The sequence below is a fragment of the Leguminivora glycinivorella genome, chromosome 1 (assembly GCF_023078275.1).
Source record: "Leguminivora glycinivorella isolate SPB_JAAS2020 chromosome 1, LegGlyc_1.1, whole genome shotgun sequence".
In the NCBI taxonomy this organism is placed as follows: Eukaryota; Metazoa; Arthropoda; class Insecta; order Lepidoptera; family Tortricidae; genus Leguminivora; species Leguminivora glycinivorella.
In genome coordinates, this window is record NC_062971.1 from 4,782,148 (window position 1) to 4,799,489 (window position 17,342).

Consider the following 17,342-nt stretch of genomic DNA (forward strand, 5'->3'; position numbering starts at 1 on the left):
CAAAGAGCTTGGACACCAGTGTTCTTGAGTGTCTGTCTCTATGTAAGGTCAACGCTCCCGTATCAATATCATCATGTAATTCTATCATACTGTTGCTAGTTCCTCTATACACGGACGTAAACTATCTCAAATTACGATAAGATTATGAAACAGATATAATGATTGTTCTAGCACAGACTGCGGTGTTCGCTTGATATCATAGGGCCCTTGTAGTGAATCGATAATTGATAAATTAATTACGTTACTGATAATGACTCGCGACGCCCACACAGACCACCTGATTACAGCATAACAGAAGCTGTGTTATGAAATGATTGACATACTCGTATGTATTGTAGGTATGCTAAGAATGAAATAATAGAATATGCAAAAATGTTGACTGAAATGCAGTGCCGTGTCTTAGGAATTTGCGCTTACACAAACAAATCTTATAATACCTATATACATTATTATAATACAATACCTGTACGTAAATTAATGCCTATGGTGCAGTGGCGGCTGGTGAAAATTTCTGCTAGGCAACACTGAAACCTACTTTAACTTTAACATTACTATATAGGTACTTTACTAGTAATCAATTTTAGGCAAGCCGGTGGGAATCGACTTGTATGGACCAGCCGCTGCTGCTATGGTGTGAAGTAAAAACAAAATCAAAGGTTATCCCATGGAACATGGAAGTTTTGAAAGTTATTTTATATTGGTTGTTAAGAGACAAATATAGGCGATAAGTAACTTGTGAGTTTTCCTGACCCTCATATTTCCATTGTTGCAGACTACGATGACTTCCCGACGAGAGACCAGATGTGGGGCCCGGCGCCGCATGAGCTCGATCCTGACATATGGCCGCCGCCGCCGGACAGGGACCCTAACGCTTGGCCTCCGCCCACCAGTGTAGAACACAAGTTAGTATACTCCAGCTGTCAAATAATCACGGTGACCTTCCGACGCGAGACCAGATGTGGGGTCCGGCGCCTCACGAGCTCGACCCTGACATATGGCCGCCGCCGCTGGACAGGGACCCTAACGCTTGGCCTCCGCCCACCAGTGTAGAACACAAGTTAGTATAATCCAGCTGTCAAATATCCACGGTGACTTTCCGGCGTGAGACCAGATGTGGGGCCCGGCGCCGCATGAGCTCGCCCCTGACATATGGCCGTCGCCTCCGGGCAGGGTTAACGCTTGGCCCCCGCCCACCAGTGTTGAACACAAGTTAGTATACTCCAGCCATCAAATAATCACGGTGATTTTCTGACGTGAGCCCAGATGTGGAGCCCGGCGCCACATGAACCAGATCCTGACATATGGTCCATATAGAGGCCACTCCCAGACCGGGATCCCCGTATACTCGTACTACAAGTATCAATTAATCGCAATGACCTCCCGACGTCCCGACGCAAGACCAGATGTGAGGCGTTTCTTAACTCTTATATTTATTTTGTCAGTCACCGCATCGTGAGTCATCATCATCACCGTTAATTTTCTATGTACAAACTTCAAAATCGTCTCTTCCAGAGGTCCTCCACCACTGCGCTCGGCGCGCAACAACCCGCGCACCGCTCCGACCAAGAAACCAACCGGCAAACAGGCTACCACATCGCAACGCAAAACCTCAGACGTTCGGAACCCTAAGCTCGCGGGCAATAAGAACCACAGTCACAGTGGTAAGTCATGTCTATTTCAAGAATTCGTTAATCCTGTATGTGGCAAACTAGCTGACTTATTTTTCATTGTATAGTAAACGAGCAATCAAACTAACTAACTATTTTGGCTCAGTGATCCAAAGTGAATCTTGGCCTCCGAAACGAGAGATTGCCACCTGTCCCGATCCTGCGCAGCCTCTTGCCAATCACTGACTTGAAGCCGACGCAGATCCGCCACCACACTGTCCTCCCAGCGATACCTGGGTCGACCCGCCGGAGCAAAGAGCAATCAAACATTCATTATAAATAACTCCAGAACAATAAACACGTAAAAACTACTGTTACTAATACAAAATATTGTCTGTTCGCAGCACGGTCAAAAGAACCGAACAGCAAAGAGCCCGCGGCCGGCAAAGACAAACAGGACCGCGACAACAACAACGGAGACACTGATGATGAGAAACACAAGGAAGACGAGCGGCGGTTCGAGCCGGCCGCGGCCTGCGACGGCGACCTGGTCGATATGCTCGGTGAGTTTCCATAACATACCAATCTCAAGTATCACGACACATCGGCAAATGACAACCCAACCACGGCGAGTAGTTCGCCCGTGGACATTTTTCTCTACATACACAGTACACACTCTAGCAGCACGGGAAGCATGGTCGCGCGATAGACGATAAAATAGCAGGCCGTCCCTATCGCACTATTTTTAAGTGCGATAGGGACGGCCTGATATTATATAGTCTATCGCGCGACCATGCTTCCCGTGCAGGACTACTACAACAGCAATAATGGCGGCTCGATCTGGCACCGGTGAGCATAGAAAAGAAAAGAAAAGAAAACTGACTTAACTGACATGACTTATGTCCAGTGATCGGTACGGACGGCGCTACACCGCGGTATCCATTACACAAGATATTATGTGGCATTCTGGCATTCAAGTCATGTCACCGACAGGTCATAGCCGATCACTGCTTGTCTCTTATTCTTTTCTATTATGTACTTTGTAACTTAATTTCGTTTCAGTACACTATACTGGTTTTTGCCCCGATATAAATAAAACAGACCCACCACATGAATGTAATCCCTCTTGAATAACATACATTCAAGTGCGCGGGTTCAAGTGGGCTTAAAGCCTTTGCCGATTGCATCTGGATAGCTTAATGTTGATAACATAGGACCACACAAGTCGGTTCCAGAAACTGGGAGACCATTTAGATGTTTTTGTGTGTCAGACCATTCAGATGTCTTAAGTAGGTACTTATTCAAAACCAAGATCTACAAAATTATAATCAAAAAGACTAAGTCCAATTTTAAATTTTCAATTCGGTACAAAATCGGGATTTCGTAGCGTGGAACAAAATTAGCTTACATCATAAATCGATACAGAAGACTACAATCTGACGGCAACGTACAGTCAGCGTGCGGTTTCCATATAAATTGCAGTTGGTTCCAATCCGTCTATTCCGGTCATAAGTGGCTTAAAATTCTTAACAATAATAAACCGTGCCCATAAAACATTTTTTCCTAGTTTTCTTATTGTCTAACATCGTTGTTGTAATTTCCAGAGCGGGATATAGTACAAAAGAACCCAAACATCCGGTGGGACGACATCGCGGACCTGTCGGAGGCCAAGCGGCTGCTGGAGGAGGCCGTAGTCTTGCCAATGTGGATGCCCGACTTCTTCAAAGTACGTTTAAAAATGTCGTATGAAATTATTTTACACATAATCTCGGGCTGAAATTTTTTAAAAACTTCTGGGAGTTTTTTTATGGCGTCTTTTTATCGGTAGTAGGGTCTTTGTTTATGGATTGAAGATTTTCTATCTCTGACGTTCATGGGACTTGATAAATTTATTCTGATCACAGAATATGTAATAGTACAAGTAGTAGTAGTGTTCAGGGGCCTACTGCATAACAATTTACAACTTGTATTACAAGTGGAACTCTCTTTCTTATAAAATGAATTGGAGGGGGACTACCGCTTGTAATATGAGTTGTAAATTGTTATGCAATGGGCCCCTGATTAAGGTTTTAAACCACTAATTTGACAAAAAAAATGCGACTAACCCTTTAGCTCTTTTCTTGACTTTGATCGGAGCAACACTTTTACGTTACGACAAACCTCTTAGAAACCTCCCAGTCCCAGTGTAAAACATGAATATATTTCCAGGGCATCCGACGGCCGTGGAAAGGCGTGCTGATGGTGGGTCCGCCGGGCACGGGCAAGACCATGCTGGCCAAGGCCGTCGCTACCGAGTGTGGGACAACGTTCTTCAACGTTTCCTCTTCAACCCTCACTTCCAAGTACCGCGGAGAGTCGGAGAAGCTCGTGAGACTGCTGTTCGAGATGGTAAGAGACACGCCTATGGTTCCCAAGTATGAAGGAAAGAGAGACCATGCTGGCCAAGGCCGTCGCTACCGAGTGTGGGACAACGTTCTTCAATGTTTCCTCCTCAACCCTCACTTCCAAGTACCGCGGAGAGTCGGAGAAGCTCGTGAGACTGCTGTTCGAGATGGTAAGAGACACGCTTATGGTTCCCAAGTATGAAGGAAAGAGAGACCATGCTGGCCAAGGTCGTCGCCACCGAGTGTGGGACCACGTTCAACGTATCTTCTACCCTCACTTTCAAGTATCGTGATGAGAAGCTTGTGAGACTGATGTTCGAGATGGTAAGAAACACGCTTATGGCTCCCCTGCCAGAGAGAGAGAGAGAGAGATTTTGCTGGCCAAGGCTGTGGCCACCTAGTTTGGGACAATATTTTTTTTATATATATCGCACAATATCCGTCGGTATCGTCTTGGATCATCCCATTCGTTTTTTTTTGTCAAGTTATTATATTCCTCCCATTCTGCTGACCAAGGCTTTCGACTTCTATGTATATTGAAAGCAAGATACTGTTGTCAGTATCTCGCCTACACCAGCACAAGCTGAGTCCATTGATTGCGGTTATCTTTCATTCTAAAGCACTCTTGATGAAATTTACACACAATTTCCTCCTATTATATTCTAGGCGCGGTTCTACGCGCCGAGCACAATCTTCATCGACGAGATCGACTCCCTCTGCTCACGACGAGGCTCCGACAGCGAGCACGAAGCGTCGCGTCGCGTCAAATCAGAATTGCTCGTTCAGATGGACGGACTTGGTTCCGCTACGGATGAACCTCACAAGGTAAACTAATGGTCCAACTATCTCATGCACTCATCGATAAATATCTCGATCTTTATTGACGAGATTCACTCCTGGCTCGTGGCGAGGCTTAGACAGCGAGCACGAAGCGTCGCGTCACGTCAAATCAGAGTTGCTCGTTCAGATGGACGGACTTGAATCCGCTACGGATGAACCTCACAAGGTAAACTAATGGTCCAACTATCTCATGCACTCATCGATAAATATCTCGATCTTTATTGACGAGATTCACTCCTGGCTCGCGGCGAGGCTTGGACAGCGAGTACGAAGCGTCGCGTCGCGTCAAATCAGAGTTGCTCGTTCAGATGGACGGACTTGAATCCGCTACGGATGAACCTCACAAGGTAAACTAATGGTCTAACCATTTCTTCTATAAATGTAACAATCATCTATCGACGAGATCGACTCCCTCTGCTCGCGACGAGGCTCCGACAGCGAGCACGAAGCGTCGAGTCGCGTCAAATCAGAGCTACGGGTTAAGATGGACGGGCTTGGTTTCGCTACGGATGGACCTCACAAGGTAAACTAATGGTCTATCTCACTCACTCATCGATAAATATCTCCTCAATCTTCATCAACTCCCTCTATCTATCTATCGTGACACATTAAGTTGGAGTGGAGGTGTATGTATGTATGTATGTATAAGCTTTATAATAAATACATATTACAATTTATGTACAATAATTGTACATAAAGGAAACAAAAGAGACACAGTTACAGAGTCAGTAATAGAACATGTAGGCGGACTTATCCCTTAATGGGATCTCTTCCAGTCAACCTTTGAGGAAATGTGTAGAAGGGAGGTGCATTAGTATTCGTCTCCTTCCCCAGATGAGCTCCTTAAATTTAAACAATAACACGAACAGAAACATTAGAAACAGACGCGACCGGTAAGAGGGGATGCACTGAGAAAGTAAAAAAATCAAAAAGGATAAATTGTCCGTCTATTCCTGAAGTATGACCTTGTTATTCCAGGTGGTGATGGTGCTGGCGGCGACCAACTTCCCCTGGGACATCGACGAGGCGCTGCGGCGGCGGCTGGAGAAGCGCATCTACATCGCGCTGCCCACGCAGCACGGCCGCGAGGCGCTGCTCGCCATCAACCTCAAGGAGGTCAAGCTCGACCCCGAGGTCGACCTCGCGCACATCGCGCGCAAGCTGGACGGCTACTCCGGCGCCGACATCACCAACGTCTGCAGGTCTGTACTGTACTCCTGCCGCCGCTGGAGAAGCGCATCTACATCGCGCTGCCCACGCAGCACGGCCGCGAGGCGCTGCTCGCCATCAACCTCAAGGAGGTCAAGCTCGACCCCGAGGTCGACCTCGCGCACATCGCGCGCAAGCTGGACGGCTACTCCGGCGCCGACATCACCAACGTCTGCAGGTCTGTACTGTACTCCTGCCGCCGCTGGAGAAGCGCATCTACATCGCGCTGCCCACGCAGCACGGCCGCGAGGCGCTGCTCGCCATCAACCTCAAGGAGGTCAAGCTCGACCCCGAGGTCGACCTCGCGCACATCGCGCGCAAGCTGGACGGCTACTCCGGCGCCGACATCACCAACGTCTGCAGGTCTGTACTGTACTCCTGCCGCCGCTGGAGAAGCGCATCTACATCGCGCTGCCCACGCAGCACGGCCGCGAGGCGCTGCTCGCCATCAACCTCAAGGAGGTCAAGCTCGACCCCGAGGTCGACCTCGCGCACATCGCGCGCAAGCTGGACGGCTACTCCGGCGCCGACATCACCAACGTCTGCAGGTCTGTACTGTACTCCTGCCGCCGCTGGAGAAGCGCATCTACATCGCGCTGCCCACGCAGCACGGCCGCGAGGCGCTGCTCGCCATCAACCTCAAGGAGGTCAAGCTCGACCCCGAGGTCGACCTCGCGCACATCGCGCGCAAGCTGGACGGCTACTCCGGCGCCGACATCACCAACGTCTGCAGGTCTGTACTGTACTCCTGCCGCCGCTGGAGAAGCGCATCTACATCGCGCTGCCCACGCAGCACGGCCGCGAGGCGCTGCTCGCCATCAACCTCAAGGAGGTCAAGCTCGACCCCGAGGTCGACCTCGCGCACATCGCGCGCAAGCTGGACGGCTACTCCGGCGCCGACATCACCAACGTCTGCAGGTCTGTACTGTACTCCTGCCGCCGCTGGAGAAGCGCATCTACATCGCGCTGCCCACGCAGCACGGCCGCGAGGCGCTGCTCGCCATCAACCTCAAGGAGGTCAAGCTCGACCCCGAGGTCGACCTCGCGCACATCGCGCGCAAGCTGGACGGCTACTCCGGCGCCGACATCACCAACGTCTGCAGGTCTGTACTGTACTCCTGCCGCCGCTGGAGAAGCGCATCTACATCGCGCTGCCCACGCAGCACGGCCGCGAGGCGCTGCTCGCCATCAACCTCAAGGAGGTCAAGCTCGACCCCGAGGTCGACCTCGCGCACATCGCGCGCAAGCTGGACGGCTACTCCGGCGCCGACATCACCAACGTCTGCAGGTCTGTACTGTACTCCTGCCGCCGCTGGAGAAGCGCATCTACATCGCGCTGCCCACGCAGCACGGCCGCGAGGCGCTGCTCGCCATCAACCTCAAGGAGGTCAAGCTCGACCCCGAGGTCGACCTCGCGCACATCGCGCGCAAGCTGGACGGCTACTCCGGCGCCGACATCACCAACGTCTGCAGGTCTGTACTGTACTCCTGCCGCCGCTGGAGAAGCGCATCTACATCGCGCTGCCCACGCAGCACGGCCGCGAGGCGCTGCTCGCCATCAACCTCAAGGAGGTCAAGCTCGACCCCGAGGTCGACCTCGCGCACATCGCGCGCAAGCTGGACGGCTACTCCGGCGCCGACATCACCAACGTCTGCAGGTCTGTACTGTACTCCTGCCGCCGCTGGAGAAGCGCATCTACATCGCGCTGCCCACGCAGCACGGCCGCGAGGCGCTGCTCGCCATCAACCTCAAGGAGGTCAAGCTCGACCCCGAGGTCGACCTCGCGCACATCGCGCGCAAGCTGGACGGCTACTCCGGCGCCGACATCACCAACGTCTGCAGGTCTGTACTGTACTCCTGCCGCCGCTGGAGAAGCGCATCTACATCGCGCTGCCCACGCAGCACGGCCGCGAGGCGCTGCTCGCCATCAACCTCAAGGAGGTCAAGCTCGACCCCGAGGTCGACCTCGCGCACATCGCGCGCAAGCTGGACGGCTACTCCGGCGCCGACATCACCAACGTCTGCAGGTCTGTACTGTACTCCTGCCGCCGCTGGAGAAGCGCATCTACATCGCGCTGCCCACGCAGCACGGCCGCGAGGCGCTGCTCGCCATCAACCTCAAGGAGGTCAAGCTCGACCCCGAGGTCGACCTCGCGCACATCGCGCGCAAGCTGGACGGCTACTCCGGCGCCGACATCACCAACGTCTGCAGGTCTGTACTGTACTCCTGCCGCCGCTGGAGAAGCGCATCTACATCGCGCTGCCCACGCAGCACGGCCGCGAGGCGCTGCTCGCCATCAACCTCAAGGAGGTCAAGCTCGACCCCGAGGTCGACCTCGCGCACATCGCGCGCAAGCTGGACGGCTACTCCGGCGCCGACATCACCAACGTCTGCAGGTCTGTACTGTACTCCTGCCGCCGCTGGAGAAGCGCATCTACATCGCGCTGCCCACGCAGCACGGCCGCGAGGCGCTGCTCGCCATCAACCTCAAGGAGGTCAAGCTCGACCCCGAGGTCGACCTCGCGCACATCGCGCGCAAGCTGGACGGCTACTCCGGCGCCGACATCACCAACGTCTGCAGGTCTGTACTGTACTCCTGCCGCCGCTGGAGAAGCGCATCTACATCGCGCTGCCCACGCAGCACGGCCGCGAGGCGCTGCTCGCCATCAACCTCAAGGAGGTCAAGCTCGACCCCGAGGTCGACCTCGCGCACATCGCGCGCAAGCTGGACGGCTACTCCGGCGCCGACATCACCAACGTCTGCAGGTCTGTACTGTACTCCTGCCGCCGCTGGAGAAGCGCATCTACATCGCGCTGCCCACGCAGCACGGCCGCGAGGCGCTGCTCGCCATCAACCTCAAGGAGGTCAAGCTCGACCCCGAGGTCGACCTCGCGCACATCGCGCGCAAGCTGGACGGCTACTCCGGCGCCGACATCACCAACGTCTGCAGGTCTGTACTGTACTCCTGCCGCCGCTGGAGAAGCGCATCTACATCGCGCTGCCCACGCAGCACGGCCGCGAGGCGCTGCTCGCCATCAACCTCAAGGAGGTCAAGCTCGACCCCGAGGTCGACCTCGCGCACATCGCGCGCAAGCTGGACGGCTACTCCGGCGCCGACATCACCAACGTCTGCAGGTCTGTACTGTACTCCTGCCGCCGCTGGAGAAGCGCATCTACATCGCGCTGCCCACGCAGCACGGCCGCGAGGCGCTGCTCGCCATCAACCTCAAGGAGGTCAAGCTCGACCCCGAGGTCGACCTCGCGCACATCGCGCGCAAGCTGGACGGCTACTCCGGCGCCGACATCACCAACGTCTGCAGGTCTGTACTGTACTCCTGCCGCCGCTGGAGAAGCGCATCTACATCGCGCTGCCCACGCAGCACGGCCGCGAGGCGCTGCTCGCCATCAACCTCAAGGAGGTCAAGCTCGACCCCGAGGTCGACCTCGCGCACATCGCGCGCAAGCTGGACGGCTACTCCGGCGCCGACATCACCAACGTCTGCAGGTCTGTACTGTACTCCTGCCGCCGCTGGAGAAGCGCATCTACATCGCGCTGCCCACGCAGCACGGCCGCGAGGCGCTGCTCGCCATCAACCTCAAGGAGGTCAAGCTCGACCCCGAGGTCGACCTCGCGCACATCGCGCGCAAGCTGGACGGCTACTCCGGCGCCGACATCACCAACGTCTGCAGGTCTGTACTGTACTCCTGCCGCCGCTGGAGAAGCGCATCTACATCGCGCTGCCCACGCAGCACGGCCGCGAGGCGCTGCTCGCCATCAACCTCAAGGAGGTCAAGCTCGACCCCGAGGTCGACCTCGCGCACATCGCGCGCAAGCTGGACGGCTACTCCGGCGCCGACATCACCAACGTCTGCAGGTCTGTACTGTACTCCTGCCGCCGCTGGAGAAGCGCATCTACATCGCGCTGCCCACGCAGCACGGCCGCGAGGCGCTGCTCGCCATCAACCTCAAGGAGGTCAAGCTCGACCCCGAGGTCGACCTCGCGCACATCGCGCGCAAGCTGGACGGCTACTCCGGCGCCGACATCACCAACGTCTGCAGGTCTGTACTGTACTCCTGCCGCCGCTGGAGAAGCGCATCTACATCGCGCTGCCCACGCAGCACGGCCGCGAGGCGCTGCTCGCCATCAACCTCAAGGAGGTCAAGCTCGACCCCGAGGTCGACCTCGCGCACATCGCGCGCAAGCTGGACGGCTACTCCGGCGCCGACATCACCAACGTCTGCAGGTCTGTACTGTACTCCTGCCGCCGCTGGAGAAGCGCATCTACATCGCGCTGCCCACGCAGCACGGCCGCGAGGCGCTGCTCGCCATCAACCTCAAGGAGGTCAAGCTCGACCCCGAGGTCGACCTCGCGCACATCGCGCGCAAGCTGGACGGCTACTCCGGCGCCGACATCACCAACGTCTGCAGGTCTGTACTGTACTCCTGCCGCCGCTGGAGAAGCGCATCTACATCGCGCTGCCCACGCAGCACGGCCGCGAGGCGCTGCTCGCCATCAACCTCAAGGAGGTCAAGCTCGACCCCGAGGTCGACCTCGCGCACATCGCGCGCAAGCTGGACGGCTACTCCGGCGCCGACATCACCAACGTCTGCAGGTCTGTACTGTACTCCTGCCGCCGCTGGAGAAGCGCATCTACATCGCGCTGCCCACGCAGCACGGCCGCGAGGCGCTGCTCGCCATCAACCTCAAGGAGGTCAAGCTCGACCCCGAGGTCGACCTCGCGCACATCGCGCGCAAGCTGGACGGCTACTCCGGCGCCGACATCACCAACGTCTGCAGGTCTGTACTGTACTCCTGCCGCCGCTGGAGAAGCGCATCTACATCGCGCTGCCCACGCAGCACGGCCGCGAGGCGCTGCTCGCCATCAACCTCAAGGAGGTCAAGCTCGACCCCGAGGTCGACCTCGCGCACATCGCGCGCAAGCTGGACGGCTACTCCGGCGCCGACATCACCAACGTCTGCAGGTCTGTACTGTACTCCTGCCGCCGCTGGAGAAGCGCATCTACATCGCGCTGCCCACGCAGCACGGCCGCGAGGCGCTGCTCGCCATCAACCTCAAGGAGGTCAAGCTCGACCCCGAGGTCGACCTCGCGCACATCGCGCGCAAGCTGGACGGCTACTCCGGCGCCGACATCACCAACGTCTGCAGGTCTGTACTGTACTCCTGCCGCCGCTGGAGAAGCGCATCTACATCGCGCTGCCCACGCAGCACGGCCGCGAGGCGCTGCTCGCCATCAACCTCAAGGAGGTCAAGCTCGACCCCGAGGTCGACCTCGCGCACATCGCGCGCAAGCTGGACGGCTACTCCGGCGCCGACATCACCAACGTCTGCAGGTCTGTACTGTACTCCTGCCGCCGCTGGAGAAGCGCATCTACATCGCGCTGCCCACGCAGCACGGCCGCGAGGCGCTGCTCGCCATCAACCTCAAGGAGGTCAAGCTCGACCCCGAGGTCGACCTCGCGCACATCGCGCGCAAGCTGGACGGCTACTCCGGCGCCGACATCACCAACGTCTGCAGGTCTGTACTGTACTCCTGCCGCCGCTGGAGAAGCGCATCTACATCGCGCTGCCCACGCAGCACGGCCGCGAGGCGCTGCTCGCCATCAACCTCAAGGAGGTCAAGCTCGACCCCGAGGTCGACCTCGCGCACATCGCGCGCAAGCTGGACGGCTACTCCGGCGCCGACATCACCAACGTCTGCAGGTCTGTACTGTACTCCTGCCGCCGCTGGAGAAGCGCATCTACATCGCGCTGCCCACGCAGCACGGCCGCGAGGCGCTGCTCGCCATCAACCTCAAGGAGGTCAAGCTCGACCCCGAGGTCGACCTCGCGCACATCGCGCGCAAGCTGGACGGCTACTCCGGCGCCGACATCACCAACGTCTGCAGGTCTGTACTGTACTCCTGCCGCCGCTGGAGAAGCGCATCTACATCGCGCTGCCCACGCAGCACGGCCGCGAGGCGCTGCTCGCCATCAACCTCAAGGAGGTCAAGCTCGACCCCGAGGTCGACCTCGCGCACATCGCGCGCAAGCTGGACGGCTACTCCGGCGCCGACATCACCAACGTCTGCAGGTCTGTACTGTACTCCTGCCGCCGCTGGAGAAGCGCATCTACATCGCGCTGCCCACGCAGCACGGCCGCGAGGCGCTGCTCGCCATCAACCTCAAGGAGGTCAAGCTCGACCCCGAGGTCGACCTCGCGCACATCGCGCGCAAGCTGGACGGCTACTCCGGCGCCGACATCACCAACGTCTGCAGGTCTGTACTGTACTCCTGCCGCCGCTGGAGAAGCGCATCTACATCGCGCTGCCCACGCAGCACGGCCGCGAGGCGCTGCTCGCCATCAACCTCAAGGAGGTCAAGCTCGACCCCGAGGTCGACCTCGCGCACATCGCGCGCAAGCTGGACGGCTACTCCGGCGCCGACATCACCAACGTCTGCAGGTCTGTACTGTACTCCTGCCGCCGCTGGAGAAGCGCATCTACATCGCGCTGCCCACGCAGCACGGCCGCGAGGCGCTGCTCGCCATCAACCTCAAGGAGGTCAAGCTCGACCCCGAGGTCGACCTCGCGCACATCGCGCGCAAGCTGGACGGCTACTCCGGCGCCGACATCACCAACGTCTGCAGGTCTGTACTGTACTCCTGCCGCCGCTGGAGAAGCGCATCTACATCGCGCTGCCCACGCAGCACGGCCGCGAGGCGCTGCTCGCCATCAACCTCAAGGAGGTCAAGCTCGACCCCGAGGTCGACCTCGCGCACATCGCGCGCAAGCTGGACGGCTACTCCGGCGCCGACATCACCAACGTCTGCAGGTCTGTACTGTACTCCTGCCGCCGCTGGAGAAGCGCATCTACATCGCGCTGCCCACGCAGCACGGCCGCGAGGCGCTGCTCGCCATCAACCTCAAGGAGGTCAAGCTCGACCCCGAGGTCGACCTCGCGCACATCGCGCGCAAGCTGGACGGCTACTCCGGCGCCGACATCACCAACGTCTGCAGGTCTGTACTGTACTCCTGCCGCCGCTGGAGAAGCGCATCTACATCGCGCTGCCCACGCAGCACGGCCGCGAGGCGCTGCTCGCCATCAACCTCAAGGAGGTCAAGCTCGACCCCGAGGTCGACCTCGCGCACATCGCGCGCAAGCTGGACGGCTACTCCGGCGCCGACATCACCAACGTCTGCAGGTCTGTACTGTACTCCTGCCGCCGCTGGAGAAGCGCATCTACATCGCGCTGCCCACGCAGCACGGCCGCGAGGCGCTGCTCGCCATCAACCTCAAGGAGGTCAAGCTCGACCCCGAGGTCGACCTCGCGCACATCGCGCGCAAGCTGGACGGCTACTCCGGCGCCGACATCACCAACGTCTGCAGGTCTGTACTGTACTCCTGCCGCCGCTGCATACCAGACACCAGTGACGCTGACGACCTCAACGAACACATGTTTTACTTTTATTTATTTCGTGAAGCGCTGGTGGCCTAGCGGTAAGAGCGTGCGACTTTCAATCCGGAGGTCGCGGGTTCGAACCCCGGCTCGTACCAATGAGTTTTTCGGAACTTATGTACGAAATGTCATTTGATATTGCCAGTCGTTTTTCGGTGATGGAAAACTTCGTGAGGAAACCGGACTAATTCCAATAAGGCCTAATAATAATTCTGACTTGACTTGGGTAATTATTCTGACTGTATCAAGGAGGAATACACCATTTTTGTAAATGAAAAACCATTATTTATGTAGATATTCAGGAAAATCAAACTCTTCTAAAGTTTAAGACAAGGAAAAGGTTTGTACCAGAAGCGTTGCGCATTTCTACGTAGGTATTTTTTAAGAACTCGTGCGTTTATAAAATCTAAATTTAATGTTCCATTTTTTTGCTTACAGAGACGCATCAATGATGTCAATGCGTCGCAAGATCGCCGGCCTGAAGCCCGAGCAGATCAAACAACTCGCCAAGGAAGAGCTCGACCTGCCCGTCACCAAGGCCGACTTCGTGGACGCGCTACACAAGTGCAACAAATCAGTCTCCAAGGGCGACATACAGAAATACTTGTCCTGGATGGCCGAGTTCGGTTCCTCCTGATTGTTGGTATAAATTTGAAAGAAAAAAATGATTTTTAGAATATTTCATTGAGACACTATGGCGATACCGACGAGCCATCCACTAAATGTAATAAAGGGTGAGTTTAAAAATATTTTAAGCGGGTTACTCACGTGTTAAGTCGATATAGCGTTCTACATGTTTCGATCCATGTTTTCGCTTAAACTATTTTTAAATATGGTTGAGTCTCACAGTTTTATAGTCAAAAGGTGAGTTGTCTAGTGTCCTGGTGAAATATGATTGCATGTGAGTAAACACGGTTGTAATTGCGACACTAATACTATATGGCAAAGGATCGTGGAGAAATTCAAAGCAGCCAACATAACAGTTCGCCAAGGAGCCGAGCCGTTACTTTTCATCACACAAAGACAATTTTCATGGACGCTATCGCAGCACAGATTTTATGAAGGGTATCTTACTAACACCAGCTAGCTTAGCTAGCTGATAAACTTTATGTAAACTAGTATGATAAACTTTATCGTGTCGGTGCGTCCCTATCGCACTTACAATTAGTGCGAAAAGTACGGACTGACGTGGCCGTTATCACGCGGACTGTGCCCGCCAGGTGTAAAGTGGGCGGCCGTCTATAAAGGCGCCTCACACTCTCGTCTTCCTTACGTTAGGGCTGGCCCTTACGGTAGGGTTGCCATATGTCCCCGTTTGAACCTTGGTGTTCCTGTGAAGAATGAAATTTTCCCCGTAATGTCTTTCGTCACGTCAGGTGGATTATTATACTGTATGAAAGTTATACACACAGCATAATAATATCTTAATGTTGTTTCTTTGTGTTTAATATTTGTATCAGTGTCGCAAAAACAGCCTGTTTGGACCATAGGTATACAAGATGTCGACAGTTTCATAAGAAGTCGGTTCTGAGTGTTCTAATCATCAAATTTTATTGTACGCGTTTTAGTGCTAGAAATTACGGGTTTGGTCGCTTGTGCATACAATTCCTGAGTGCATGTTTCAATTACAATGTTTAACTAATTAGTAATATCTAGTACTGAAATCGATTTGACCAGAAACAAATATCATCAGGTGAATGTGTGTGACAATTTCTGTCAATTGGCGCATAAAGAGCGAAATATTCTGAAATTATCCATTACTTTTAGCAGGTTAGGGCCCTCAGAACTTCACAGAAATCAAATATCATGCGTGTTTAACACTAGAAATATTCCTTTACTGTTTCAAATTGTGATCCAATTGCAAGAAATAACTGAAGAGTGAATGACTTTATGCCTTATTAACTCATAGATGTGTAAGCTATCGGAGCAACATTAGGACTGTGTCAGTATTAATAAACAAGTAACATTTATAGTGGCATATCGAAATTAATAATAAGTGTCAGCTAAATGTAGAAATCAATTATCAAAAGGAAAACATTCCGATTTGGAAATAATATAGATTATAGGCCTCTAACTTAAAAAAGTGTGTAATATATTTGGCATTTTAACCTTTTAAAAAGATATACTATTTTTTCAAGATAATCCATAGTATTACATAGCACAAACTATATACAATAATTTTGAAAATGAGCTTATTATCCAGTGAATGCCGTTATAGCTTGTTTCCACCGTTGTAAATTTACTTGTCTCATTTTGAAATTATATACATGATAAACTGTAATCATTCAGATCGAAAACGATGCGTGCTTTCTTTTTATTGTTATTAGAAGCAACTAAATTTGTGAGTGCGCGTCAGGTTCCTTCGAGATCGAAACATCCTTGGGACATATTGTTACTTCGTTATTGTTTTTGAGCAGTGATCTTTGTACTTATTAGGTTAAATTCGAGATTTTTTTATTGTTAAGATATAATTATATGCCATAACTAATTTATGTGTACTTTTTATAGATTTATATTGAAAGCAAATCGTAACGTTATTTTGATAAGTATGAAATATATATTTGGCATTTATTCATAATTTAGCTCAACTAAAATCTAGAATTGTGTTTTGAGTTTTTTTTTTTATAGAAGACTGTGAATACCTTTGTAGCCTGTATGACCAATAATTGGTTGTTTTGTACATATACATAACAGAATCTTCCCGCGAACACCGCATGCATGTGCCTAATGCTTTTACTACCTTTGACATGTTTTTTATCGAAATAAATTTTAATTCTTTAATAAAACGCAATAGGAAAACTAAATCTTAACAAAGGTGATTATTATCATATAAATTAGCTATAAACATGTTTCCAAAATAAAAAGTACGATTTATATTCAACCTTAGGTTGCTAGTTTAAGAATATGATTGTTATTAAAGTCAGGTGGGGTAAGACTAACATACTTTGAAGTTTATTATACTCAGATCAAGAGCACCAGTATAAGGATTACCTCAGAGCATATAATACTAGACAGCGGACACGCCGCCGGCGGACGTGTCGCAGTTGTTAGCTCATTGAGCATACAGTTGTCGTTGTGTGCGTGCGTGATGACACGACTCGATGGTCGGTCGCGTTTACACAGGCATGGAAATGTCTTGCGTGTTTGCGACCACCTATAAGTGTGTGTGTGTGTGGGTGGGTTCAAGAACTTGCGATAGGCGAATTCAATAAAAGTCTCATGACTGATCTCCTTCCTTCCTATATCTGCGAGGATTACCTGAAATTGTTAGTCTTGTCTCAGTGTTTGTCATATCCCATCTTGCCCTATCTCTAAGATCTCTTAAATTATATACAGGGTGTAACAAAAATAGTGGTTATCCCTTTAAGGGCGTATTCAGTATCGTATTCTCATCAGGAAAAAGTATAAAATTTTTTTTTCGCGAAAAAATTTTTACCTTTGTATGGCGGTTCGGCCGATTCTCGCGGCCCGGCCCAGACAAAAATGAAAATTTTTTTCGCGAAAAAAAATTTTTCTTCTACTTTTTCCTGATCAGAATACGATACTGAATACGCCCTTAAACGGATCACCACCATTTTTGTTACACTCTGTAAGGTGCATTAGGGTAATTCCGAAAGTCGTCTAATTACGAAAGTCGCATAAAAATCACCATTATTTCCATCATATCAAGATTCCCCTTTCGGAATTACCAGAACATGTCTGTCATTCGGAATTACCCTAATGCACCTTAATAGTAATAATATTCTTGAGCTTGTAAAGCCTAAACATTGATTATAATTAGTAATCCTCTAACTATAAAATGATTATAATATGACACTCTTTAGTATACACATGTAGTA

The 17,342-nt window shown here is 52.7% G+C and overlaps 1 protein-coding gene across 5 annotated transcripts in view; it reads left to right on the plus strand.

Annotated features, from left to right (window-relative positions):
- Positions 1-17,078, plus strand: part of LOC125234307 — a 64,175-nt gene extending 47,097 nt beyond the window's left edge. Inside the window, exons 3-12 of one of the 5 annotated variants that reach the window (XM_048140604.1) lie at positions 773-902; positions 1,513-1,661; positions 2,012-2,170; positions 3,212-3,333; positions 3,816-3,887; positions 4,054-4,161; positions 4,658-4,816; positions 5,810-5,890; positions 6,076-13,433; positions 13,942-17,078. In XM_048140604.1, coding sequence (XP_047996561.1) covers positions 773-902; positions 1,513-1,661; positions 2,012-2,170; positions 3,212-3,333; positions 3,816-3,887; positions 4,054-4,161; positions 4,658-4,816; positions 5,810-5,890; positions 6,076-13,433; positions 13,942-14,140 — 8,537 coding nt within the window. In that variant the 3' untranslated portion in view covers positions 14,141-17,078. Of the gene's footprint in view, positions 1-772; positions 903-954; positions 1,058-1,512; positions 1,662-2,011; positions 2,171-3,211; positions 3,334-3,815; positions 3,996-4,053; positions 4,162-4,310; positions 4,316-4,657; positions 4,817-5,094; positions 5,179-5,809; positions 13,434-13,941 lie in introns of those variants that run through there. The other 4 variants (XM_048140525.1, XM_048140679.1, XM_048140754.1 and 1 more) reach the window with 4 other exon arrangements.
- Positions 17,079-17,342: the final 264 nt, after the last annotated feature.